This window comes from Poeciliopsis prolifica, unplaced genomic scaffold (genome assembly GCF_027474105.1).
Source record: "Poeciliopsis prolifica strain line A6 unplaced genomic scaffold, Auburn_PproV2 SCAFFOLD025, whole genome shotgun sequence".
NCBI classification, from domain to species: Eukaryota; Metazoa; Chordata; class Actinopteri; order Cyprinodontiformes; family Poeciliidae; genus Poeciliopsis; species Poeciliopsis prolifica.
The window spans coordinates 3,094,890-3,122,423 of record NW_026562400.1 but is presented as its reverse complement, the minus strand read 5'-3'; the positions used below and the strand labels follow the sequence as shown (position 1 = coordinate 3,122,423).

At 36.7% G+C, this 27,534-nt stretch overlaps 1 protein-coding gene across 4 annotated transcripts; it reads right to left on the bottom strand.

Annotated features, from left to right (window-relative positions):
• etv1 (ETS variant transcription factor 1) lies at positions 1–27,528 on the bottom strand. Of its 4 annotated transcripts, none has more exons than XM_055047099.1 (13): positions 26,712–27,528; positions 26,454–26,585; positions 25,682–25,772; positions 25,431–25,478; positions 21,809–21,862; positions 11,571–11,700; positions 10,440–10,616; positions 9,884–10,131; positions 5,228–5,299; positions 5,059–5,127; positions 4,813–4,982; positions 2,059–2,160; positions 1–1,584 (listed from the first exon to the last, which is right to left on the bottom strand). In XM_055047099.1, the coding sequence occupies exons 2-13, from the start codon at positions 26,496–26,498 to the stop codon at positions 1,363–1,365; spliced, it is 1,428 nt and encodes a 475-aa protein (XP_054903074.1). In that variant the 5' UTR covers positions 26,499–26,585; positions 26,712–27,528; the 3' UTR covers positions 1–1,362. The 4 variants fall into 4 exon arrangements, with proteins under 4 accessions (XP_054903074.1, XP_054903075.1, XP_054903077.1 ...); XM_055047100.1 differs by having other exon boundaries at positions 5,228–5,296; XM_055047102.1 differs by lacking the exons at positions 25,431–25,478; positions 25,682–25,772; positions 26,454–26,585; positions 26,712–27,528 and adding an exon at positions 24,736–25,406.
• Between the last annotated feature and the right edge of the window lie 6 nt (positions 27,529–27,534).

Genomic DNA, 27,534 nt, shown 5'->3' with positions numbered 1-27,534 from the left:
TTTTGACAAAACCTTTCATGTGATTGTTTAATTATGTAAGCATTAACAAGTGGACATAATTTAGTTTTTTTGTTTGTTTTATTACAGAACGTTCCTATTGCCATTCTCATCCCACACATGTAAACCTCCAAAAACAGACAGACCAGACATTTCTTTTTTTTTTCTGGATGCATGAATGAAACAAAAATAAATAAATAAAAACAATAAACAGAAATCCAGAGCAGCAGGCCAAAGTTGCTAAACGCTTTCAGTTTTTTGATTTTCTTTTATCTTGACTAGAAAATACACTTACAATTTGAAGCAGCAACAAAATGTGCATGTACCTGATTTATACAACATTATTATATAACACGACTTCCTTTATTTCACCACATTATAAACTTCTAAATAGCTCCTTTTGTTTTACCAAAAAGCAAACTAATGATGGCAAAGCAACTTTTATTTTTTTTATTTTTTCAGAAACAAAGACATTTGCGTTCACCTGGAACTGAACTGAAAAAAATGTAATGTTTTTTCTTTTGCTGATTAAATCCACTTATTGAAATTTGGGGATGCAATAGGTATTCTGAATTAATTTTAACTGTACATAGAAGTCACCTGTTTTTCACTGAAAAACCGAACACCTGAATGAAAAATGAATACAAATCAGTTTTTCTTTTTTTTTTTTCACACAGCGACTGAGTTATTTCTTGACGTTTATCCTAAAAGATTCCAGTGCATCCTCGTAGCTGTGACCCACAAGGTTTTTTTTTTTCTTTTTTAGTTGATGAGGAAATGATGTTGTTACAGCAAAAACATCTACATGACGAAGATCTACAGTTTGGTTGGAGTCATGGCAGAGAGCTGGGTCAGCCTGGAGGCGAGGAAGTTCCCACCAAAACGGCTAAAAATGTCCTTTTTCCTCACCATCGCGTCAGAACAATCTCGTCACTGTGGAAGCATTGTTAGATTTCCAGTAGAAGATGTTTGCATTAGGACAAAACAAGAGTTTTTCCTTCTTCTATTTGCTTCACGTGTGCAGAGACGAGTTCCTTTTGCAGGAAACCGAAGTTCCAGCCTCATACGCAAAATGATAATAAAAAATAAACAGGATGCGTTCAGCTGCAATGTACAAACATAAACGGGTAAAACGCCAAACACACAGACTCTGGTGCTGCTCCTGTCCATAAAGTGCACTCTCTGGACGCCAGAAAGATAAGAGCAAAGATGAGTGAATGTGTTGATGATCGAGGGAAGTGCCACTCTGTGTGTGTGTGTATGTGTGTGTGTGTTCAGTCTTTTTCCCAGAGCGACTGTGAATCAGAGGACATGACGGTCTCAGGTGTACGGAGGAGACGGGGCGGAGTGAAGGTGTGTGTGTCACTAATAAACGTAGCCTTCGCTGTAGGGGTGCGGCTGGCAGTAGGGCCCCTCCTGAACGTACGCCATGTTTTCGTCAAAGTGCGACAGCGGCACGGTGTCCTCCTCGTTGATCTGACGCTCCATGTCCGTCTTCAGCACCGGCCGCTGGTTGTCGGGGAACGCCATCGAGAACAAGGCCTCTGGGTCGCACACGAACTTGTAGACGTATCTCTCACCGGCAACCTGGTCGATAAAAAAAACACAAGAGTTTTTCCCTGTTTGATGTCGAGACAAATGCAAAAACACAAAATCCTACCGATTGCTTTTGTCTTGTTTCTAGAGCTAATATTTTAGCACGCTTGAAATAAGACAAAAACTGAAATGTAACTTACTCAGCATGATATAGCAACTTGTTTTAAATCAATTAATCCTTAATATTCATTTTGAAATGTCTTAGTTACAATGGCATTTATTTCACTTATAATAAATTTCCATTTTCTTTAATATTCACTCACCCAATTCTCTTCAAAATGGGAATAACAAGAGTACATGCCAACTGAGTGTTGATATCAATTTATGTCAGGAAAAGGTTACAAAAAATTTAAAAATAAAAATAGTGAAATGAGTTCGATAGGTGAATAAAAGGCAAAAAACATTCTGCAGATTATCATTTTAAGTATCTATATTTATTCTCTACACAAGAAGACTTTCTTTTACCTTTTGCATGATTCCCTTTTCGTAGTAATAGCGAAGCGACCGGCTGAGTTTGTCATAATTCATCGCTGGCCGGTTCTTCTGGATCCCCCACCGACGCGCCACCTTTACCAAGCAATAAACAAAAACAAACAGTCTGAACGCCAAAATGAAAACCACCAGACATTCAGAGATGTTTTCCCTCACATGAAGCCAGCAGCAGCAGCTGAAATGTTAAACAATCTTATTAATCTGTATTATTCTAATAACAGTAATTATTCTGCGTCCAGACTGAGCAGACCCGACCAGGGATGTGTTCATTAGCAGCCTGTCAACACGGCCAGCTGAGGAGGCACCAGATGTTACAGCACCTGTCTAGCAGACCACCCACCACCCGGCATCGCGTCCAAACTCACACCGCCACTCGCTCCGTATTCTCTCATTCCAGCTTTACTGCTTCTGGTCTAGTTTCTAGTGGAAATGTCTTAAATCACTTAAAACAAAACAAAACTAACTTAGAAGTAACTTTTCAGCAAGATAAAGCATCTTGTTCAGAGCCAATAATTCCTTTAATATTAATGAAAAACTAACAGTCAATTTTAAATAATCTGCCAATGGACATTGGTACATTTATAAAATAAATATTAAGGCACTATTGACCTTTTTTGCTGAAAGGTTACTTGTAAGTCAGTTTTGTCTTATTTCAAGTGAACTAAGATATTCGATTTAGAAACTACACCAGAGATAAGACTTCTGCGATGCTCCATGTATCTGTTTATATCCTACACCTGTAAAGCCAGGTGCTGTTAGCTAGCATTTGTCTGCTGCGTCACCTGATGGTATGAATGGACCCCCTGGTGGCTGCGGCTGGCCCGCACCTCCACACACCGCCGGGCTCCGTGGACCGCTGCCACCTGCTCATCTGTCTCCTGCTTCCTACACTCCCACCCGCTGATCTACCCCCCCCACAGCAGTAACTGAGGCCCACTGTGGGTGGAGTGGGCATGCACAGATCCAGACTGAACCGCCAGCTAGAGCTACACCTTTAGAAAAATGTCTTTATAGTTTAACACTGTCTAATTTTGCTTTTCAGTTCTCATTATGATATTACAACAAAACATGTTAGGCAGCTATTATTCTATTCCACTTCCTTTTGTCACACAAAAGAAGAGAAACAAGTGAATAGGTCTGACACAATGACAAATTTTGCTGGATGATAAATTGTCCCAAATGTTATTGTAATACATGATAATATTGTTGTTTTGAGACAATTTTCAGGTAATAATGTAAGAACAAAGATCAATAAACTTTAAATTCTAATGAACATTTAACACTGCAACTGGAAGACATTTTAAATATTCAATACTAATAAACAGAAAAACAGAAACAAGAAATAAAATTAATTATGAAGTATCTGTAACAGGACTGGCCCAGTTGAAACCAAAATATGACACTAAAGACTTTTGACATCGAGTTTTTGGAAAAAAGAGAAAAACAATAAATCATGCAAATGGAAATTAGAGTAAAGAGGTTTACATAAACATAAACATAGACTTTATTGTCTATTTTAGACATAGACAATTGAAAACCTACATTTAAAACCTACATATCGAGTGAGATTTAACTTAAACTACCATTAATTCTCGTCTCTTGAAATCCAAATAAACTCCTTCTGGTCAGGCCCCTAACTCAATGTTTGCACTCGCATATGAAAATGGCAGCAACTCATTGAAAAGCAGAAGTAGAGCCTCCTGCACAACCAACAAGAGCACAGCAAGTGGTTTCTGAATGGTAAGTCAAAAACAGCCAAAAACAAAAACACTTGTCTTTTCCAGCAGCCATTGCACAGAGCACACAGTGGAAAATTAGCTCTACAAACATGCTGGAGCTCAACTCCAGCTTAACAATCAGGAGGTTTTGAAATGGCTCATTTTTCAGGCACCAAAAATCATGAGGTTATGGATAAAACAACCTCATCATAACCAAAATTCTGTAATCCTGACATAAAGCAGAGAAAACAGAGAAGATGGTTATATGTCATTTTATATGATGTATGTCAATATCTGGTTTGAAAATTCATTCAATACACAGATTAGAAACAAAATTTTCCATTTCCATAAAAGATAAAATAAGCAATAAAAGAAACCCTTCAGTTCTCAGTAATTTATTACAAAATGTAATGTACTTATGTAGACTGGCAGTTTACACACTATCCAAAATGTAAACAAGCTTGAGCATCTTTCAAATTTCCACAAACTGTATGAACCCAAAAGATTCCTCAACAGATTCCTGTAAACATTAAATTCACAGCAAAATGACGATTCTTTTCCGAAAATCTGATTTTTCATACAAACACTTAAGTCTGTTTTATACAATATTAGAAATGTATTATATTATGCTACATAAACAAATAATCAGCTTGCTCTTTTAGTGACAGAATAAAAATGTTATTGTATAAAATGCAATAAGACAACATTCCTTTCACATACGCTTGATCGTTTGTTGCAAACGATGTGTCTGCAGTCAGCAAATGGTCTTTTTATGAGTCTGCATTAATTGATTACTAAATTAGTTGATGATTATTTCAATAATCTAAATTAATCCAATGAATCATTTCAGGCCTAAATCAGAGCAAAATGCCACAAGGTTTAAATAAATATTTGTGGCAAAAATCTCAGTTTTCAACCATAATGTTAAGTAAAACCCACTAAAAACCTCATGGAGAAACCATTTCCTATCAAATATGACATAAATATTTAGTATTTCTGAGGGGTTTACCTCTTCTGGCTCGATGAGTTTGAACTCCATGCCACGGCCGGTCCAGGCGATGAAGTGTGAGTTGGACGGATCGTCCAGAAGAGCCACCAGGAACTGCCAGAGCTGCAGCGAGCCTCGGCGCTGGTAGGACGGGCCCTCGCGGTACAGGGCCGCCTCCTGCTTGATGTCACCTACGGAAAACAGAGCAAATTCATCATTTTACACATCTTAGTGATCAGATATGCTCAGAAATGTCCGCTGACTCACCTTCGACTTTTTCAGGTACGACGCAGGTGTCGTCGTAGAAGTGCCTTGCCACTTTATCAAACATACAACCTTCAATAAAAACAGATATTAGATCAATTTGGTGTACCACTGAGAGGAGAAACATCACATGAAGCAGCATTACAACATCAGCAGGCGTCTTTGTTAGTACCTTCAGTCCTGTTAGTCTGAGCCAGATAGCCGTCTTGCCGTAAGTAGACAGAATGGCAGCTAGGCACTTCTGCTGAAAGCCAGGCAAGAACGAGAGTGGGTGTTAAAGGGCCCAAAGGCGGCATTAAGAACACGATCTCAGCTCTCTGAGAGCAGCCACAGCTTGTTCAATCAATGCACCAGCGGCACTGATTAAAGAAAATGCCCTCCAGCAGTGGCATTGTACCGCCTTGCAGCCACAGGCGAGCGAACTGTATCTCCCTGTGAATGCAGGCCCTGGGCCTCTCCACTGCTTCATCACACAATATCCAAACACGTGTTCATATGATGTAAGGTTTTCATAACGTGGGGGCATAAAATGCCGCTACAGTTTCATTTTATGTTTATTTGGAACAAACCTCCTGGTGCTAGCGCCTGTTTTTTTTACAAAAAGAAACCTGTGCAGTGGCAACATCAACCAAAGAAAATGGTTTAAGAAAAGCCACTTCAAATCATAAAATGTTTTCTGATTGTTTCCACATTTTACTTTATAACCACTTACCAGGACTGCAGGTGTTTCTTTCTTTAAAAAAAAAAGTACTTTGTAAGCTAAAGCTAATATAACATTTGTTGGTCACATACCTTCTGAAAATCTTTTGATATAATTTTTTTATATCAATGTAATTTCCTCTCACAAACACCTTCACCCCATTTAAAAAACAACAAAAAAAGAAAATTGTCCTGGTAAAAGGTTGTATTTTAGAAAACATTGAGCGATGGAAGCAGATAAGCTAAAGTTTGAGCTAACGGCTAACTCACCAGCCCAGGAGTGGCCATTTCAAAACATTTGAAAGTTAGATTTAAACAATATATTTTTTCTAATACTGTTTCTAACCAGTTTAATCAAAGTTGATTAATAGAAATTAAGTTACAGAAAGTTTATTTTAGCATTTCTTTCGCCAAACCTAACATAGCAATACATTGATTTAAAAAACATTTTGACTTTTACATTTGTTTTCATAACAAACTTTGTAAAATGTTTCAAAAATACCCTCTTTAGTTTCCAAATCAAAACCATGTTTTCAGTGTATTTTAGTGATTTGAAATAAATGCCAAAAGGATAAATATTGAATAGTGAAACACTCACATGTAAACTATGACTCCTCAGATCTGCATTAATAAAAAAATTTTACCTATTCAGTAACTTTAATGCTCCTGCTTTCAACACAAGAAGAAAAATACAAAAAAAATTAGAAATCAGAAAATTTGATTTGCAATTACTTGGCCATAACATGATATCTATTATATTAGTAGTATTTTGTCTGATTTCTTAGAATAAGACAAAACTAACTTACAAGTAACTTTACAGAAAGAAATATGAGCTTATTTTAAGTCAATAATTCCTTAATATCGATAAAAAAACACAGGAAAAATGTTATAAGTTACGTAATCTGTCAGTGGAAATAGTAAGCTTTCATCAATATTACTGAAATCAAGCTCCTATTTCTTGCTGAGAAGTTTCTTGTAAGTTAATTTTGTCTCATTTCAAGGATGTTTGCAGCAGAAACAAATTCTGTGTTTTTGCTGTGAAACTGTTAAGTTTCAAACACACTTTTAATACGTAAAATAAAAGCAGAGCATAAAAAATGAACATGCAACAGAGCGAATGTTCAATAAACACACCGAGGCCCTTCATTTAGGCCCATAAACATTTCTCTGAGCTTCATCAAAGTAATGGGCCTGTAGAGGAAATTGCTGCTAATGAAATTACGATTCCCCTCCCATCCTCTCCGACAGGCCTGCTCCTGTCAACATGCTAATAAACACACCCTCATCCTCCATCCTGCCTCTGCACTACAGCTGGAGATGTTTTTAAACCACAATTATGCCTTAAATCGTTTATTTTCATTCATAATCTGATGTTTGATGTTGTTTGACTGTACTATGATTGTTTTAACCATTTATAAAGAAAAAGAAATTTAGAGAGTTGCTGAAAAAAAATAGCAATTCTTACCCAGGGTGTACATTTTTTTATGTAATATAATTTATTTGTTCGCTTTTTAGCCCAGCATATTGAACAGGCACACTAATATTATAACAAGGGTTTAATTACAAAGTTTGGTTAATTATTGAGTCAATAAGTTATATATTTGATTAAACTGAGATAAGAAGTGTGATACGTAGTAGTAAATACATTTTTTGTTCTTGGTTATGTGTGCACATGTTTTATCTGTTCTGATTGCTTTTTTCTTGTTTTTAAAAACTTGCTTGAAAAAAATATTTGATATTTTTTAAATTTAAGAAAAAGGCAGGCAGCTAAACTAGCCCAATACTAGTAATTTAATTTAATTTTATGCACGACCTATTTTTCTTTAAATATAGTTTTTAATTTAAACAGAATATTTAAACTGCTAGAATAGAAAAATTGGTTTCTGATTGAAAAATATTTTCTGAATCAAGATTTGAATCATGACCCTAAAAATTAGAACCGACATTAAAAACGTAGCATCTCGAGCACATAGATATCTGTAGTTTTAGGTACTTTAGTAAGTAGGAATGCACTAATCCACTTTTTAAATTTCTGATACCGATACAGATATCTGAGGTTCAATATCGGACAGAACTGATCCAATACAGAAAAACATTGCTGAATTGATTTAAAATGTTTCATTTTTTAAAACGCAGACATAAATATTCTGAATTTGTCAACTCTGCACCAGTACACCTCACTTAAACTTCACAAACCCGGTGAAACTTGTAGAAACAACTTTAATTTGTTCAATAAAGCAAGTGAAACTCACATAAACAATTGGTCAAACGTCCCAAAATAAGACTGTAATTAGAAATCCTAAATATAATGTAAAATAAATAAAGAATGATGTCACTCAGACTGAAAGCATAGAATTAGACCGTATAGATCGGGCACATTGTCAATATCAGGACCGATACAGATATTAATATCAGATCGGTTCATCTCTAATTATAATTCATTTGATTTGTTTTTCAAAGTTTTTATGTGTGATCCAGACTTCTTTCATTATGTTAAGTTTAAGAAAAATAATTGATTAAAAGATTCAGATCAGTTGATTGTGAGACAAACAGCCAGAAACAACCAAGTAGCTACTAAGCGAGTGTCTGTTGAGACGTGAGACGTCTTAGCAGAGCAGCCATGTGTTTCTTCTGGCATTATCCAGTGGTGTTAATTGGTATTTAGAAGCCACACAGCTGTGAAACCTGGTGAGCGCATCTATGGCACCGAAGAGCGAGAAAACACCAAAAAATCACAGTTATGTGGTTTTTCAATAAAAAAAAGAAACAGCTACTGCGGCTGGTTGGCACACAAATGGAGTCGCAGCAAAGGAGAGATGAGTTTCTTTTCTTGAACTCATCTCATCGATGTTTTTTCTCCTGACTGGACACAGCTCTGTCTCTCTTGTGAATGAACCCAACGGTCCGGCGGAGGTTCATTCAAGCCGGGGTGTCGCCTCGGGCCTCCTGACTCGCTCTCTTTAGTGTCCAACTAGAAGGAGCTAACATGAGTGGGAGGACTGAAACCAACCCTTCTTCTTCTTTCCTTTTCTCCATTAAAGCTCTGCAGGAAGTGGTGAACAACGCAGATGCCCGACCAGAACCCCTAATAACAGGCAAACTCAATAAACGACGCCCCCTCTCATAATGTCTCCTCTCAGCAGCTTTTGGTTTTTATTAAAGTTTGGTTTTATCTGTTTGTCTAATTCAGTTAGTTTTTAAATGTTAAAAAAGTTTCAGTTTGGTTTTTAGTAGTTACAGTAGTGGTTTTAGTTATTGGATTTAGGTAATAAATCAATTAACAGTTAAATTAAAACGAGCTCAGTAATTTAAATTTGCATGATTTATTGTCTCTTTTTACCAAAATCTGGTGACTTGGTCTCGACTTACCAATTTTGTTTACAGAGACTTCATAATTAATTTTATTTGTTGTTTTGGTTGTTTTCTTTTTTATTTTGGATGTTTAAAGTGTCTTCCAGCTCCAGTGTTAAATGTTTATTGATCTTTGAGAATGGGTTCTTCCATTATTAAGCCATCAAATTACCTGGAAATGCTCTGAAAACAACAATAGTATCGTTTATCACGATAACCTTATCATCCAGCAAAATCTGTCTAATTGTATTGTGATTATATATGCATTGAGAAATCAATACTCAACACAAGATAACAGGTTAGCTATAGTTTCTCCCCATTAATTATTTATTACTATTTCATTTATTTCAATGAAACTATTTAGTCAATTTCTTCCCTCTCACTAAGTCTGTCACGATAACAAATCTTGTTGGATGATAAATAACCCAAGAAGTTATTGTGATAAACGATAAAATTGTTTTTAAGACCATTTTCAAGTAATATAAAGAAGATGACATCATATCGTCCAAATATAATTGGTTTAACCTTTTTGAAATCTGCACCTTTAAATCAACCTAGGTGTGAAGAAGTGAAAATACCACTATCACTAAATAAAAACTAAACTGAAACTAAACATTTAACATTTAAAATGCACTCTAAGAGCTAATTAAAATTAACCGAATTACACACAAAAAAATGAGAAAAGCTAATTAATTGATCAATTGATTTATTACTGCTAAAATGAGTCTTTTGCGGGTGGAAAAAGTGAAATCAAATTGTTAACTTGGTCTCGTCTCACCTGAGTCATAGGTGAAGTCCCTGGGCTCCTGCTTGATCATCATGCTGGCTGGGTAGGCGTGGGGCAGCGGCGCTCCCATCATGGCCGGGTGCTCGAACAGGGGGTCCGGGTACTCCTGCTTGAAGCCTTGAGGGGGGAAGGGGATGCTGGGCTCCGACAGCTGCCGGTGGTAGATGGGCCGGCTGTCCCGGGCCATCGTCGGCGGGGAGGGAAACGAGTGGCACGGCTCAGAGAGCTGACGTCGAAATCTGGAGAAACAGTCACCAGACACATTGGACACACGATAATAGAATAAGAAAATGGGAGAAATAATAAAAAAGATAGGAAAATAACACTTTTTCTATAAGCAATTAATTATTGGGGGTATTTTTCAAGAAAGCCGAAAGTACTCAAATTCAAAATTCTAACGTAAAAGTTACTTTTACGTTAGTTTTGACTTAATTCAAGTGTAATGAGATATTTGCAGTAGAAACTTTAAAACAAATACCCCCTGAACTTGTGTGTTTTGCTATTAACTAGTGTTAATAGTGTGTTAATGGTGACGTCGCGGCGGTACCTGTGGTCCATGGAGTAGGCGCTGTCCGGGAGAGGCTGCGAGGGCGGGATGTGGGCGTAAGTCCGGTCCGGTTTGGGTGGGGGCGAGCCATGGTGAAGGGGGGACACCGGGGTGCTGCAGGGGGGCGTCACAGGGCTGGAGGGCTTCATTCCTGTATGGTGCTTCTGCTCATAGGCACTGCGGCAACAAAACAATCCAGATGTCAGGATACTGAGTCCAGAACGACACAAAAGAGTTGAAATACTGTAGCCAAGCTGGGTAAGTTACGACAATGCAAGTTTCGGTGACACTTTATTTGAAAAGATGTGCAAAAGACATGAAGGAGCCTTTATGAATGTATATGACTGTTAAAACTTTGGTATTTTAAAGACAAAAATTACAATAGTTTATATAAGTAACAAAAAACAACAAAATTAAGTAAAAGAAAAATTTCTTTTAAGAAAAAACTTTAACAGGAAATGTAGGTGTGTGTCTGGTGTATTTTTTCGTTCAGTGGATAGAAAATACAGACGTTTCACTGAAGTAATAAAATTACTCAAGTAAAAAGTACATTAAAAATACTCCTAAAAGTACTTTTTTTACTCAAATGTAATTAATTAAATGTAACTAGTTACCACTAAGCCTGTCATCATAACAACTTTTGCTGGATCATAAATAATGTCAGAAGTTATCGCAATAAATGATAATGTTGTTTTTTTGTGTGTGACCATTTTCAGGTAATATAAACAAAATTGTCTGGCTCAGACCAAAACATGAGACTCTTTTAGTCAAAAAGATTTTGGTAGAAAGAGAGAAAAACATAAAAATGGACGTTTTTGAGCTAATCTTAACTTATTATACAATTAATTGATTTATCGATTATTGTGATTACTACCCAACTCTGATTAAAAGTCAATCAAAAGTATAAACGTTGCATGACGAGTGTCATTATTCACCCAATAATATCACTTTACTTGCTACTTTTACTGACTGAAGTGTCATTATTTGGTTTGTTTACCAAATAACGTTTGGTAAATATTCATAAACATTCATGAACGCTCCAGGTTTTATCTGTCAGTCTTGTGCACAACCCTTCAGATGAAGCGTCAGCCATGTTTTAACCGGGTATCAGTGAAGCACGCGGCCGGCCACCTGATGCTGTATGGACACTTCTCTCCATACTGGAGCTTGAAGGGCCGCTCCTGACTGCAGTTGGAGCTCAGCTCTGAGCACGGGCTGTGCAGCTCCTGCTTGATCTTCAGCTGCAGTCCGTGGAAAGCCACTGCAGCGCCGAGACAAAGAGACAAACACACCTGAATCACCCGGGGTCCAATCACACATTTCACATCAGGTTTGATATTTTAACCTTTAATATACGGTTAAAATACCTGAGCTCTATTTCTAAGGAGCTCAGGAAGAAAAATAAACTCATGCACTGCAAAAAAAAAAAAAAAACAAGATTTTACCAAGTATGCTTGGTCTAGTTTCTGGTGCAAATATCTTGTTTCACTTAAAATAAGACAAATTAACTTAAAAGTAACTTTTCAGCAAGATGTAGAAGCTTGTTTTAAACGAATAATTTTTTAATATTGATGAAAAAGTTTTTTTTCTATTGCCAGATAAAAGAACTTAAAACATGGGAAAAATGTGTAATTATAAGTTAAATAATCTGCCAATAGAACTAGCACCTTTTCAACAATATTAAGGAATTATTTACTTAAAACAAGCTTCTACGTCTTACAAAAAAAGTTACCTGTAAGGTAGATTTGTCTTATTTGCACAAGAAATTAGGCTTAAATTACTTGGTGAGATTTTGTGTTTTTTTAGTGTAATTTACACACAGAACAAAACAAAAACAATCATTAAGGTTTTTTTTCTAGTGCAAATATCTGATTGGGACAAAACTAATGTGAACGTAACTCATCAGCAAGATGCAGGAGCTTGTTTTGGGTAAATAATTCCTTAACATTGGTGAAAAAGTTACAGTTCCACTGGTAGATTATTTCACTTATAACATGGGAAAATATCAGTATATTTATCTGCCAATGGAACCAGAACTTTTTAATCAATGTTTGAATCACTATTGACCAAAAAAACAAGCTCCTTGGACAAAGACAATAAATTCTTGATTAAAGTCTTGATTCTTATTGTGAAGAAAAGCTCTAGATCTGCTTGGTTAAGAACATAAACTCCCAGTATTATGGCCTGGAAAGACAGAATTAAATTAAGATTTTCATCTTATTTTCTAAATTTCAATCTAAATGGAAACCATTAACTAGATCCATATTGAAACACCTATCTTTTATTTATTTTGTACTATTGTTACTATTGTTTAGTTTTCATTTTTCCTATGTTTATTGTTGTGATTCCCACGTTCATGGATGTATTTGAAAAATATTACCCTGCAAAAAAACCTTGTAAAATTTACAGTCATGACAGCAGCCAGTATTTTACAGATTTTTTTTGACAGTGCAGCCTTTGGTGCAGTTTTGACCTGTTTTTGACAGTGATACATAAATTGGTCGTCTCCAATTTAAACAACATCTATACCTATCGTAGGTTAAATGTCTAAAATGAAGGTTTGTATGAATAAAATTTGAACGAACTGGGACAAAGTTGGACCTGTGATAGTTATTGGGAAATAAATACATACTTTTGAGTTAGTTTTGTCTTGTTTTGTGTGTAGTAAGGTAAGATTTTGTGTTTTTGCAGTGAAATGCACCAACACTGATTCCATCTGTCCTCCATTTTGACGTCTCAGGCCGTCACTGACACACACAGCTCACTTCAAATCTCATTTGTTTTTCCTGGCGGGAGTTCTGCTGGTGAAATATGACAATCATAAAACTGGCTCCTATAAATACTTTATCTGCTTTCAGCAGGCTGTCAATACGTTCCAGACGACAACAACGGGCGCATTGATCGGCCGGGCCGGGCGGGGCCGTGGGGTCTGCAGCCCCCACCGTGAGCCCGGTCCATCTGAGAGGCTGTTAAGTGCCTGATCAGTCCTGATTAACATCCCATCATCTCGAGTCATGATCAACGCTAATCTAATCGACTGCGTCTCTGAAGGAAAGCCCAGTCAGTCGGTCAGAATGAAGCCGGGCTCGGGTTGCCTGGCCGATCGCCGTCTCGCTGCGAGTCGGCCCACACTGCGCTGACAGGGGACCGGTTCTGACACGACACGCTTCACAAAATAACACAATTCATACCAAGTATTTTGGTATTTTGAGATTAAAGTCAGAAGTATGAGAAAAGAAAGTGAAAATTCTGAGATTAAACTCAGAATTATGAGAAAGGGGATCAGTTCAGTCTCTTTAGCAGAAAGCAAACGCAACATCTTGCAAAAAAAAAAAACAAAAAACAAAAATAATCTGAGATTAAACCTCAGAATTCTCAGAAAATATTACAATTCTGAGATTAAACTAAGAACTATGAGAAAGGGGATCAGTTCTTGAGTTGAACCGATCCCACACTTAAAAAAAGACAAAACTGTACCAAATATTTTGAGATCAAAGTTGAAATTATGAGAAAAATGTCAGAATACTAAGATTAAGATCAGAATTCTGTAAAACAGAATCTGAGATTAAATTCAGAATTCTGAGATTAAACTGAGAGAGGGAATCGGTTCTGACTCGAGTTGGAAGTGCCCCAACTGTTTTTAGTGCAAAACATGCACTAAACTATTCTGTTTTAGCCAATCTTTACTATTAAAAGAAATGAAATGCAAAGCAAAAACCTGGATGAATGTTTTGTGTTGCATCAGTGAAACATCCCTGTTGTTTTTAAATCTGTATCAACAGCCTGAACGGTAATCCAGAGCCGCATAGAATTGTTCCAAGGGCCACAAATGGCCCCCGACCCACACTTTGGACACCCCTGCTCTACGTTTTAGTATAAATATCAGAATGCATGAGCAGAAAGAAAGATGAAAACTTGCGGTGAAGCTGCAGATCAAACATTGAAATCCAGCAGCTGTTTTGGGTTTTTCTTTCCACTGACTGACATCTGCTGCGAGTGCAGGGGTCTGTCCGCCGAGCGCCTGGGGGCCCGCGTGCCGCCGGGCCCCAGGGGTTGTTCGCAGCCCTCGCTGGGGGCCTGACCTTTCCAGGTCATCGATCGGAGGTCAAAAAGACACTTCCTGAGGGGAGACCTTTTGACAGTGCTTGTTTAGACGCTACAGAGTCAGAATGACATCTCAGCTTGGATCGTCACGATTAAAATCGGTTTGATTATCAACCGATATGGAAGAGGATTTCAGGCACTTGGAAAAAAAAGAAGACATCTAATTCTGAGAAAGAGTCTGATATAAACCTCAGAATTTGTTTATTTTCAGTCACCTAACGGTTTGAGAAAAATTTATATTCACATTTAAGTCAGTTTTAATTCTCACACGACTGTATGGAACCAAAAATGTTCCTCAGCTGCTGAATTTGTCTTGAACACATAGAAAAAGCAGTAGGCTCCGTCCAGCCAGCTGACCAGCAATGTGCAGCAACAGGGAGGGACAGAACCCACAATTTTAAGCTACAAACATTCAGGGAAACATGCTGGACATGTCTGTAATCTCATTTAAAGGATTTTAATCTGTATAACAGAAACCTTTTAGTCGTTTTGGTGGAAAATGCATGTTATGAACTGAACTGGAGTAAATAATCTCCTCAGTTTAATTTACATAAAGATAAAAATAAAAACTAATAAATCTGTTTTTTAGGTCATGACAGAAAAGCTAAACAGCTAAATGACATCAATATAAATATAAAATAAGACAAAACTAACTTACAAGTAACGTTTTAGCAAGAAATAGGAATTTGTTTTAAGTGAAAAACCCTCAAAAGTAAAGAAAAGTTCTGGTTCTATTGGCAGATTCTTTCACTTATGACGAAACATTTTCACCGTGTTACAAGTGAAGCAATGTATCTAATACTGGGTTGCCAGGTAACCGGCTGTGCATGGCTGGGGTTGCTAGGTAACGGCGCAACGCCTGTTGATTATGAAATAAATGGAACAAGAACTTTTTCATCAATATTAGGAAACTATTGTCTCAAAACAAACTGCTATAACTTGCTGAAAAGCTACTATAAGTCAGTCTTGTTTTATTTTAGTGAACTGAAATATTTCCACTGGAAATTTTATGACCAAAAATACTTGGTAAGGTTTTGTGTTTTTGCAGTGCATAAACTGAAATTTAAAAAGGAATAGAAAACAATGTGAAATTTAATAAGGTTTTATATTTCTTGTAATCTAAAATCTTGTGACAGACGAGATTGTTTATCTTGAGCACTGAAAACAAAAAACGTCTGCTTATTTTCTGCTTTTATTGTATCAAACGCCCCAGATGTTGAAACCATACGTGGATTTTCCCAAAATGGGAAGTGAGCAACAAACACAGAAAAAATAAATGCCGAAACTCTATTTATACTGTCTTCTTTTCCTTAAAGTTAAGTGGTCAAAGTCACTCAGAAAAGACTCAGCTGAGCGTCGCATCAGGTCGTAACAATGGCAGCAGCAGCTCAGGGTCTTAAATTAAAAATGGAAATGTCACAATAGATTTCGTCAGCAGGGTGCCAAGGTACACAAATCAATAGCGAGGGCATCGGCTCTGACTGAAGCAGAGACTTCCTTTTTAGTCCAGAATGTCATGCCCATCATGGCTTGATTGTTCTCATTATCTACATATTGATTAATCAAGATGGAAAGGATAGAAGCAGTTAGAGCAATTATCAGGCCTATTTTTAATGCAAATGTTTTTGTGCCATTTATTAATTTTCTCTGCTCTTTGCTGTGTGGATAGTAATGAGGTTTTAAAAATATTTATTGTCAAAAAGCTTTAAGCCTCTTCAATCCAGTTCATGTTGTTCTTAAAAGTACTTTGTACCGATTAGTAGATACATTGTTGTTTTGAGACCATTTTCAAGAAAGTCGGTGGCAAAAATAATGCAAGAACACATTGTCAAAAATCAATAAACTTTACATTCTAACAAACGTTTGACACAAAACATCCAAAATAAATAAACAAAACATCAGAAACAACAAAGAAAAATGAGTTAAAAAACACACCAAAGTGAAGATGAGTTTTGGTAGAAAGAAAAACTCTAATTGATGCAAAGAGAAATTACTGAGCTCGTTTTCGTCAACCACTTCTTGGTGACGGATCTGTTGGCCCAAACTGCTGTGAACTCTTAGGAGCAAATTGTGAATTTTGGCAGAACCGGAGCCGACGTTTGGCAGATATTTCTCCGGTCCATTCATAAAAAAGTTCAGGTCTTTTGGCAGCGGTGAAAAACCTCCCATTCCATTTTCACCTGCTGCAGGCGCTCGGCTCTGCTGTTAAATGATGGCGGCTCGGATGTGCCGGCAACGTGTGGCCTCATTTTACACCTCCTCTCCTCCTTCATTCCCTGCTAAGTTATGCTAATGGTAAGCATCTGTGTCGGAGTTTGAGACAAAGAAATTTCTCCCGATTCTCCTTCAGCTTTGTGACACTTTTGCTTGGCATGCTGGTTGATCGGCGGAGAGCAGAAAGTTGACATTGAAAGGCTGCCCTGCTTGTTCGGCATGTAAAGGTCATGAGACGAAAGGTGGAAAAAACACAAAATGAACCAAAAGTTTACTGGATCATTTAGTTCATTATTACAGTTTACACTGGTTTTGATTTTTTTACTTTCTGTTTTGATGGGAAATTAAATACATTTTGTCGCACTAATCAATCAATCAATTTAGTTGATCACAAATTAAAACAAGCTCAATAATTATATTTATATTTTGACTTATAGTTTTTCCTCTTGTTCTACATAAGATGATCTGCAATCTTTTGTTTGGGTCTCAACTATACATTTTTGTGAAGGACAATTTTGCTCATAATTAATTTTTTTGTTGTTTTGTTTGTTTATTTTGGATATTTAGTGTTAAATGTTCATTAAAAAGTAAAGTTTATTGACTTTTGAGAACGTGTTCTTTCATTATTTATGGCGTTACTTTTACATTACTTGGAAATGGTCTCAAAACAATATTATTGTTTATTGCAATATCTTCTGGAACCAGCAAAATGTGTTTATCTGACTGGTTTATGTGTATTTTTGTTTAAGCATTCTCTACAGACAAGCAAAATCCAGAGTAAGAAATCTTATAAAAATGGTATTTCTGTCTAAATGTGATTTTTTAAATTCATATTTGTGATCGTCATTATCCAACCAAAAATGGCTGATACAAATACAAACAACAATTTTGAGATAATATGATTTTTTTTCTTTTATCAGTTGAAACAGAAATCACTGATTGCCAAATTTCTCATCAAGACTTTTTAATATGAACAAAAATCCAAACTGTAATCCAATTGTTGTGGATTTTATCCCATATTTAGTGATCTAAGCTTAATGATAAATTTTTAAAAATTAATAAAAGTGCATAATTTCTTAAAGTCTGATGATGAGAATCAGTAATTGCCAGGCATTATTTATTGTAAATTCCAAAAACTTGAAACCAAACTTAAGTATCAATGGCTGCTCTATCAATTTAAACATTTGAGTTCACCTGTCACAAAGAAACAGATTAAGGTGGATTTCTAGGTCTAAAATAACATTTCAACCTTTAAGTTTACTATTTTCATTACTTCATAGGAATATTTTTTAAATATTCATACAGATTAAACCCCCATTTAGTTTTGACTTTCAACAGGCAACAACAAACCAAAATGGTCAACGTCAGATAATACTTTGATTTCAAATTTTATTTTTCCCAAATGAACACGTATGGCAACACTTTCAGATGATAAAAATGTGAATTATTGTTATTTTAATACATTCATCAAAATAAAAGGGAGGATAATAAACTACAAAGTTTTATCATTATTGCCAAATGTCCAAAAACAAAATTTAAATTAATGCTTCTTATGATAAAAAACACCAAATTGTGTGAAATATATCAACTAAGTTGCACAAAATACTTTTATAAACTCATTTGTTCTTTGCTAGCGCTAACTGATTTGCATATGCTGTATGTAGCTAGCTCGTTTATTTATTTATTTTATGTATCGATCTATAATAAACATATTTTGGTAATGTTAATGTTTCGTAGTAGCAAAAATGATTAGCATAAGATATTAGTTTGCCACGTACCAAGCTAGCAAAAGAAATGTTTAACAATCCTGTCACAATCTAAATTTCAGATAAAATTAATGAGTAGATCATATTTTTATACAGTAAAACAAATGCTAATGGAGAAATGCTAATAATTTTTAGCAACAAGCTAGAAAAGTAGCTAGCCAGCTAATTAAGTATTTATCCAAACATGAATATTTTCAGAATAAATCTGTCGCTGTAATTTGGATTCATGGAATCTAACATATTTATTCATACTTTCAATCTGAAAACCAAAAAATCTCTTTTGAGTCGACATGTTCAGTCATAAAGGACAAGAGAGCAAATAAACTATCACTAATGGTTTAGCTGTGTGTATCTGTGTTTTCTCTACATGTGACCAGAATCCAACCAAGACTGCGCCATTATTTTTAAAAGATGAATTGTTTATCTTTTAAAAATAATCAGTAAGTCCATTAATTAAAACACTGACCCAAGTAAACAGTTGCTTGGGTTTTAACAGAGTCAAAACATTTAAAGCCTTTATATGGACGACTAAACCACATCAATAGAGGGCAAAGTTATCTTTTCTACGTATTTTAGAATATATTTTCTCACAGTTCTATCATCTGAATGTTGTATTACTGAAAAAATACATAAATTTGATTTCACTGTAAAAACAGAAAACCTTATCAAGTATTTTTGGACCAGTTTCTAGTGCAAATTTCTTGTTACACTTAAAATAAGACAAATTAACTTAAAACTCACTTTTTAGCAATATACAGAAGCTTGTTTTAAGTAAATATTCCTCAATATTGATGTTCAAGAACTTGCTTTATTGGCAGATAAATTAACTTAGAACATTGGAAAAATGTCTTGTTATAAATTAAATAATCTGCCAAGGAACTGGAACCTTTTCCTCAATATAAAGGAATTGTTTACGTAAAACAAGCTCCTGTATTTTGCAGAAAAGTTACTTTTAATTTAACTTATTTCCAGTGAACTAAGACTACAAACTGGACCAAAAGTACTCAGTAAGATTTTGTGGTTTGCAGTGTAATAAAAAAAATCTGTACTATTGAGTCTCATTGAGTTTTTCTGGTCATCACCAGCAAAAACATCTATTGGGTATTTTCATGAACAAAATGGCCGCTTTTCTTCCAGTTCATTCTGTTCAGTGTTTCCACCTCCACCTCGGCGGCCGCGCCTCCGTCTCTCGGACCGGTGGAACCCATATGGGATCGCTGCCGGCTGGGATGCCTGCTCAAGCGCCCGGCCCCGCGCGGCGCCCTCACCCCCCCGCCATCTGTTAGTGCCCCTCCAGTCTGCGGCAGGTTTGCCAACAGGGCAATTCAGATGGTCAGCAGCCTCCTGCCATCATGGCCGCCCACCCCGGCTACCTCTGAAGGACAACGGGACAGTCTTGGTGACCTCTGGTTCTGAACTCATCACTGGGTGATTTACACACACTAGTTTGAATTATTATTATTATTATTTTCAATGCAAAAACACAAAATCAAAAAAAGATTCTCGTGAAAATATATTAGTTCACTTAAAATGAGACTGAAATAACTCATAAGTAACTTTTCAGTAAAATACAGCAGCTTGTTTAGACTCAATAATTGTTGAAAAGTTTCTAACAATCATTGGGCGTTGTGCCGTTACCTAGCAACCCCAGCCAAGCCCAGTCCGTTACCTAGCAACGCAGTATTGATACATTGGCAGATTATTTAACTTACATGGAAAAACGTCTCAATGTACGTGAAATAATCTGCCAGTAGAGGTAGTACATTTTCATTAATATTAAATAATTATTTATAGGCCTGGAAAATAAACAATAAATCAATTAATTACATCATTAATTAGAACGAGCTCAATGATTTCTATGCATCATTTTCTCTAGTTTTATTGTTCATCTGTGCAGAACATTTCAGCAACAAGGCATTTCAGATCATAAAAACACACAAATACAAGGTCATAAAGCAAAAATGAAAAATTTAAATTGACCAAAAACTGGATGATAAAAATCTTTGGTTTACAGAGATTTACAGAAATTCTTTTTATTTGTTGTTTCTGCTTATTTATTTGGGGAATTTAAAATCCAGTTCCAGTATTAAATGTTCATTACTATTTGAAATTTATTGATCCTTCACAGTGTCATTTTTACAATATTATTGTGAAAAGTGTCTCAAATCAACAATGTTATCGTTTATCACGATAACTTCTGGGACAATTTATCATCCAGGATCACTTGTTGTTGTGACAGGTCTAATTATTTACGGAAAAAAAGCAATTTCTTGCTGAAAAGTTACTTGAAAGTTCGTTTTGTGAACTAGGACGCTTACATTAAAAACCCGACTAAAATTACTTCTTAACATTTTGTGTTTTTGCAGTGCAGCTGCTCACACTATTATCAAATTAGGTGAGAGTGATGATTTTCTATGCAACTTATAAAATAAAATGAGGTCCTAAAAATATTTATTATCAAAATTGATGATAAAATGAACCATATTTAAAACCTTTAAACCTACAAACATTGTTCAGCTGTGGCTCTTGAGGTTAAAGGGTGATGGAAATCATGGCATGGGCGCACACTCTTCTGCTTTTTCTCACAGTTTCATGCGTATTTTGGCTCATCTGAAAGACATGTGCTCGATCCGAGTCCCACTGCGCTCCGCTCTCTCAATTTCTGTCCCCTCCTTGGCTTCACTTCCTCCAGAGACGGAGCGAGCCAAGCCTCCATGTGCAACCAACATTCACAACCAGGGGATGTTTATGCGCTCTCCTTATCGCTGAGTGCATGAAATCAGACAACAGCAACACTTCTGCAAGTATTATTAGAAACTTAATTTAATATTCAATGGAATAAATTGTGTAAAAAAAAGTTACAGCTGTTTTTATTCTGCAAGACGAGCCGACCCTCCAGTGAAAAAGATAAATGTAGTAACTAATTTTACCGTGCCTTATTTAGAAAATGTAACCACACTGGATGGTTTATGCAGAAGCCCTTTGAGAAAAGGTTACTGTGGGAGATTTAAAAAAAGAAAATGTCACTTAAAAGGCGTTGGGAGATAAAAATATCAGCTTAAAAAAGTCTGCCTCAAGATTTTGATGTTTTCTTTATGCAAATAAACCACCAAGAGAAAGAGGTTAACAGATCGTGATAAACTCTAGTTTTCGTACGTCTATCTGTTGCAGACAAAAAGCAAAGATGAACAAACCGAAAGACACACAATATTTAAAATAAATCTAAAAGAAAGAGGTGGATTTTCACACTAACTACGAGAAGGAGAGGCGATGTTTCTTACTTACAGTTTTCTGTCTGGAAGTCTGGAACAAACTGCTCGTCATTGTCGGGAACTTGAGCTAAATACACAAAGAGAAGAGAAAAATATGGAGCAGAGGATTTATCTCTCACGTTCAGACGGATCTCTGCAGAACCGAGTCGCTTTATATTCTCTTCTTCTGGTTATGTTTCAAACTCATGAAGAAAATCTCTGAAATATATTTTGATATTTTCACTCTTAAATATGCATTTTCCAACCTCAACTTGTTTCATGTTATTGATGCTGAAATGTATTAAAAACTGTGATTATATTGTCATATATCTGTTTTTTCTAAATCTCAATTAAATGCAGTTTTATTGTCAAAAGATTTGTAAAATTGAGGATATAATAAGATATTAAACAAAAAAAAGATTTGCTTTTTTATCATTTTGGATTTTTTAATGTTTAAATTCTTTTGCGTTTCTTGTTTTAAAGAATCTGTTTTCATTTTGATGATTTTGATGAATCAAATCTAAATATGTGTATATATGGAAAAATATAAGAGATCACTTAAAATGATCCAATTCTGTGATTTTACTATTTTTAGGTATATTTTTGAGTAAAATGAACATTGTTCTTTTATTCTTTGAGCTACTGACAACATGTCTCTGAAATTCAAAGCAAAAATTTAGCATTTATTTACAGAGAAATGGTCAGAATAAGGAAAAAGATGTATTGTTTCAAACCTGAAAACAAGTTCATATTCATTTAGAAACAACAATATTAACGTTTTAACTCAGGAAGAGTTCAGATTAAATATTTGGTGGAATAACCAGGAGGTTTTCAATGGAGTGAGCGCTTCATTTTCTCCATAGTCGTGCAGAAAATGATTTTTGATCAAAATTAAGACATTAATCGACCCTCACTGACTTGCACTGACATGCTTGCTGCAGATTTTTCCCTTTTTTCCGTCTGGCTCCCTCTCCACCTCCCAGATCCACTTCCGGAGGACACCCCGTCCATTGACTGCGCCGTCTCCTCGGCTTTCCCACCTGTTTGCCAGCAGCCAATCACCCATTGTTACCAGTATCTAATTGGCTTCCTCCCCACTGGTGGATCCACCTGTACCTACCGAGTCAGGTCTGTTCCAACCCAAACCCAGCGAACGCCTCACCTGCACCCGGCTAATGCTAAAATAATGAAACCTTCTCTGCTCCAGCTCCAATTAGGCATGCACATATTTATCTCCAGAGTGTTTACACTCGCTGACAGCTTCCCCGCATCCCTCAAGTTTGACTCTCTGCAGCAAAAAGACATTAAATGTGTCATTAGCACTTCTATTTATACCCACAAAGAGGTGAATCCTCATTATCACAAGACCAGTAGCGTGTCTTGACGTGTCTGGAGGTCTTCAAAATGAAAAAAAACAAGAGATTTTTCCACTTTTATCACTCTTGATGTGGTCAGGGGTCTGTTATTCCCTCTCATCAGAAGTGTGAACAGAGGAGAGTAAACAATGAACAGCTAGAGAGGAGAAAATGCACATGCAATAAAATCTTAAAATCCAAGTAAACTAAGGAAAGCATTAAATGTAAAAATAAAAAAGGGTTAAAAGTTGGTTTGTAGCATGAAAACGAGTAGCAGCATGCGGTGGAGTGAGGGGGTTTGAGAGGAAGTCGAGGACGGGTGAGTCAGTCTGTGAATGGGCCAACAAACTCCCGGGGAGAACGGCAGAGCTGGAAATCATTCACAAAAACCTAAACAGCAAACAGGCTGCAAAACTAAACCCGGAAACTATTTAAAGGGATTTTAAAACTTCAGAGGATTTACTAAAACTAAAGATGAGTGTGAAAGAGGAGGGGAAATTTGAAAAAAAAAAAAAAAAACTGTGAAAATGTATACTTTTGTTTTTGTTTTAAATAAAGAGCGTCTGGATGAGTTACAGAGAGCAGAGAGGGACAGGTGGAGGAGGCGGAAGGGGTCAGACGTTCATCCTTCATTTGACAAACCTTCAACTTCTCCGTCTTTGGAGTCGGAAATTTAACCTGTCCCGCATAATTTCTCGTCTTCTTCCAATTACCTGAACCGATAAATCTTAGAAATGGGAAGGTATTCCTTTTCATCTTAATGGACAGGAAGTCATTCATTAAATCCACAGTCCTGAACCGTACATCATCTCATCGACCCATGACAGGCAGAACTGTAATCCTGAACACGAACGCCTTTTTTCTCCGGCCGCCGTTTCATTCCATCACTTTGATTATTAAATATTAAAAACACGTCTTTTACTCCCTTACTGCTAATTCTGCCTCAGAGTCGTTTAAATATCCCAGGATCCGTAACAAAGAATACTTCCCATTTTTTAAAAGATTCAGGTTGAAGAATAAATGGGAGCCTATAAATGATTGAGTCCATTTTGTCGGGAGAATTTACTTTTCTCCGACTCAGTTGGGTTTGAAAAAGACTTGGAGTAAACGCAGGTTGCAACTGGAGTTAAATCGACGCAACTTAGAAAAATATTGGAGCAGAAATCACAAACTTTTAGGTTTTTAACCAAAAATATAATAAATATATAACCATCTTCTATTTTTGGATTCTTAAATAAAACATTTAATAATTTATTTGAACCTTAAATATACTTTTAAACAAAATTTAAATAAAAATAACATTTATTAAACAATGCATTGCACAATTTGCCGCAATCTCACAAATATTTGTGCTTTTTTATATTATTTTATGGTAAATATTCATGCAGAAATGTAGCATTTTTACACAATTTTTTCCTTTTTACAAGATATATTTAGTTTAATTTTTGAATAAATCTGAAACTACAGCAACTCTCATGTTGCAAAACATTTTCAATAATTCAAATCCTAAAGATGAAACTTTTTCTGTAACTGCAACAAAAACTGAGATAAAATTATTATGTTGCATCTTAAAGTCCAACATGCAAAATAGAAATAAAATTTTTACCAAAAGTTCGGTGCTGCAGACACGACGGAAAGAGGACGCTCGCGCTTAAATCCTGAAGCATCCCGTCTCAGTTAGACCACCATGAGCAAGTGTTGCCATCAGAAAAAAAAAAAAAATGCAAAAAGACGATAAAAAACAAAAACCAAACTTATTGCCTCTCTGAGAGACGGGTTTGTTTGGTAAGTTTGAGGGAAAAAAAATTATAGATCCATTTTTTTTCTTTTTCTATGCCATGAAGAAGTGAAATTTAAGAAGACAAGGTGATAGTAAAGTACAGCTGTAGAAGATAAAGAGACGAGTGCTGAGAGGAAGCAACGGGGAAAGAAAGAGAGAGAGAGAAGTAGAGAGAGCGAGAGTTGCAGCGGAGCTGTGGCGGCGGCGGCGGCTGGCGCGCAGCGTGTTGGCTGCTGCCAAAAGCAGGAGAGACAGTGAGCGTCTCCTTCTCCTGGTAATCTGTGATGACACTCTGGGTAGAGCCTCCTCGGTCTCCCTCCAGACCCCTCGCTCGCTCACAGTCTCTAATGTATGCATGACACACAAGGTGCCTCTTCCACACAGGCTTTTAATTGGACTGCGACGCAAGGCATGCAACTGCAGCCTGCTTCTTTCCTTTCTTTCTTTCTTTCTCTTCACTGTATCACCACCACAACCTCTCAACCTCTCCTGCTTCCCTCCTTGAGGCCTGAAGCACTTACCTTCTGCCAGCCATGCCTCCTGCAGCTGACGGAGGTCCTGGAAAAGCTCTGAGGGGAGAAAAAGCAGAAATACACAAAACAAAGTGTCAGAAACAACTGAGTTCATTATGACTGGCTGGAGCTCAGAGTGTGCAGTGTGATTGGTGTGCTGTAATTGCTTCTAGCGGCGGCGCAGGTGGCTGCGAGCCAATTGAATTTTGCTAAATGTTTAGAAGCCGTGAAATTAACTTCTCCCTCCGTCCTGCACCCACCTTCAGTGTCCAGAGCCAGGTTGGACTTAATGAATTTTCTTTTTCTGTCGTCTGCTGGACTCTCATGGCAAGATGTCTTTTTCTGCAGCGTCTGGCAGAAAAAAGAGATTTTTATTTATTTTCTGAGTCAAAGCAACTGAAGTGGTCATTCACTGAAGCCTCACTGCTCCTTAACAGAGTGAAATCTTCTGATTATTGATTTAAAATACCTATATTACTAGAAATTCTCAACTCTCAGGTAATTTTCTGGACAACATTTCCACGTAAAATTGTCTTTGCAATAATGTGTTACAAAATGTAATTTAAATGCAACCAATAGCATGACATCAAGCAGACTGAAACAAAGCTGCAGCGACCAACACAGTCGTTCTGTTCCTGTCAATTCAGCTTAAAAGTTGCAAAAGCTTTTAGTTTGTTTTGGAAAATACAAATTTGTAAGAGAATACCCAAATATTTATAGATAAATTCAACAAAATTTCAAGTTTAGATGAACAGATTGCAGAAATAGAACAAGGAAGTGGCAAAAAATCATGCAAATAATTGTGTCTTTTTTGATACAGCTGAAATTAAAACAAAAATACACATGTAATTACTTGCACAGTCGTAGTTAGATGCATAATTTGTAATTTGAAAAGTTTGAAAAGAAACAAAAATTATAAATCTAATTTGAAATCTGCTCAATCAAGATAAAACTGCATTTACTGCCTGAGTGGTTTGGGCCAGTGGGAACAGAAGAACTAGTTTTAGATGAGCTTTTTAAAGTTGAGCTTACTGTAGATTTACTGTAAGGCACCAGCTGGTCGTGATTTCCATCCATCCTCCTCGATGTCAGGTCCGCAAAGTGCAGCTTGAGAAAGAAGTTAATGACGTTCCTGCTTCAGCCTCTTTCTACAACGCAGTTTCTCTAGAGAATAATCGAATATTCGGTGTTAATAGAAAGTAAAGGCATCAATCAAAGAGCAGAGAAAAGGAGCGCACAGAGCAGGAGGGCGCACCAAAAAGCAGGAGGAGACGTAGGAGATCTGCTCACCTTTCCCCTTCGCGTCGTGTTCATCCGCGCACAGAAAGCCACGCTGCGGCCGGCAGGATCGGCTCCAGCCCCGGCGACTGCCTGCGCCTCTCCCCGCGCACTGGGCTTCTTCCTGGCGGCTTGGCATCGCCTCCCGGGGCCTCCCATGGAAACGAGCCGCGCTCCTCCGCCTCCTATTGGATGTCGAAGCTTTTCAGTGGATCAGATCGCTGCTGGCAGTCGAACGGAGCGTACAGCAGCACCGGTATCACCAGTAAGCAAGTAAGGATGCAAGGATGCAAGGAAGCAAGGATGTATGGAAGTAAGCAAGTAATCAAGCAAAGATGCAAGGAAGCAAGTAAGGAAGCAAGTAAACAAGTAAGCAAATAAGTAAGTAAGCAAGCAAGGAAGCAAGTAAGTAAGCAAGGACGCAAGTAAGCCACAAGTAGGTAAGTAGGTATGTAAGTAAGGAAGCAAGGAAGTAAGCAAGCAAGAAAGGAAGCAAGAAAGTAAGTAAGTAAATAAGGAAGCAAGGATGCAAGAAAGCAAGTAAGTAAGCAAGCAAGCAAGGAAGCAAGAAAGTAAGTAAGTAAATAAGGAAGCAAGGATGCAAGGAAGCAAGTAAGTAAGTAAGCAAGGAAGCAAGAATGCAAGGAAGCAAGTAAGTAAGTAAGCAAGGAAGCAAGAATGCAAGGAAGCAAAGATGCAAGGAAGCAAGTAAGCAAGAAAGTGAGCAAGTTAAGGCCTTTTTCAGATTATCTGGAATAACTTCGCTCCAGAGTTGGATATTTCAACCCTCTCCTCTCGTCTCTCTCAGTTTTCATCCCTCCTGGGCTCCATTCAC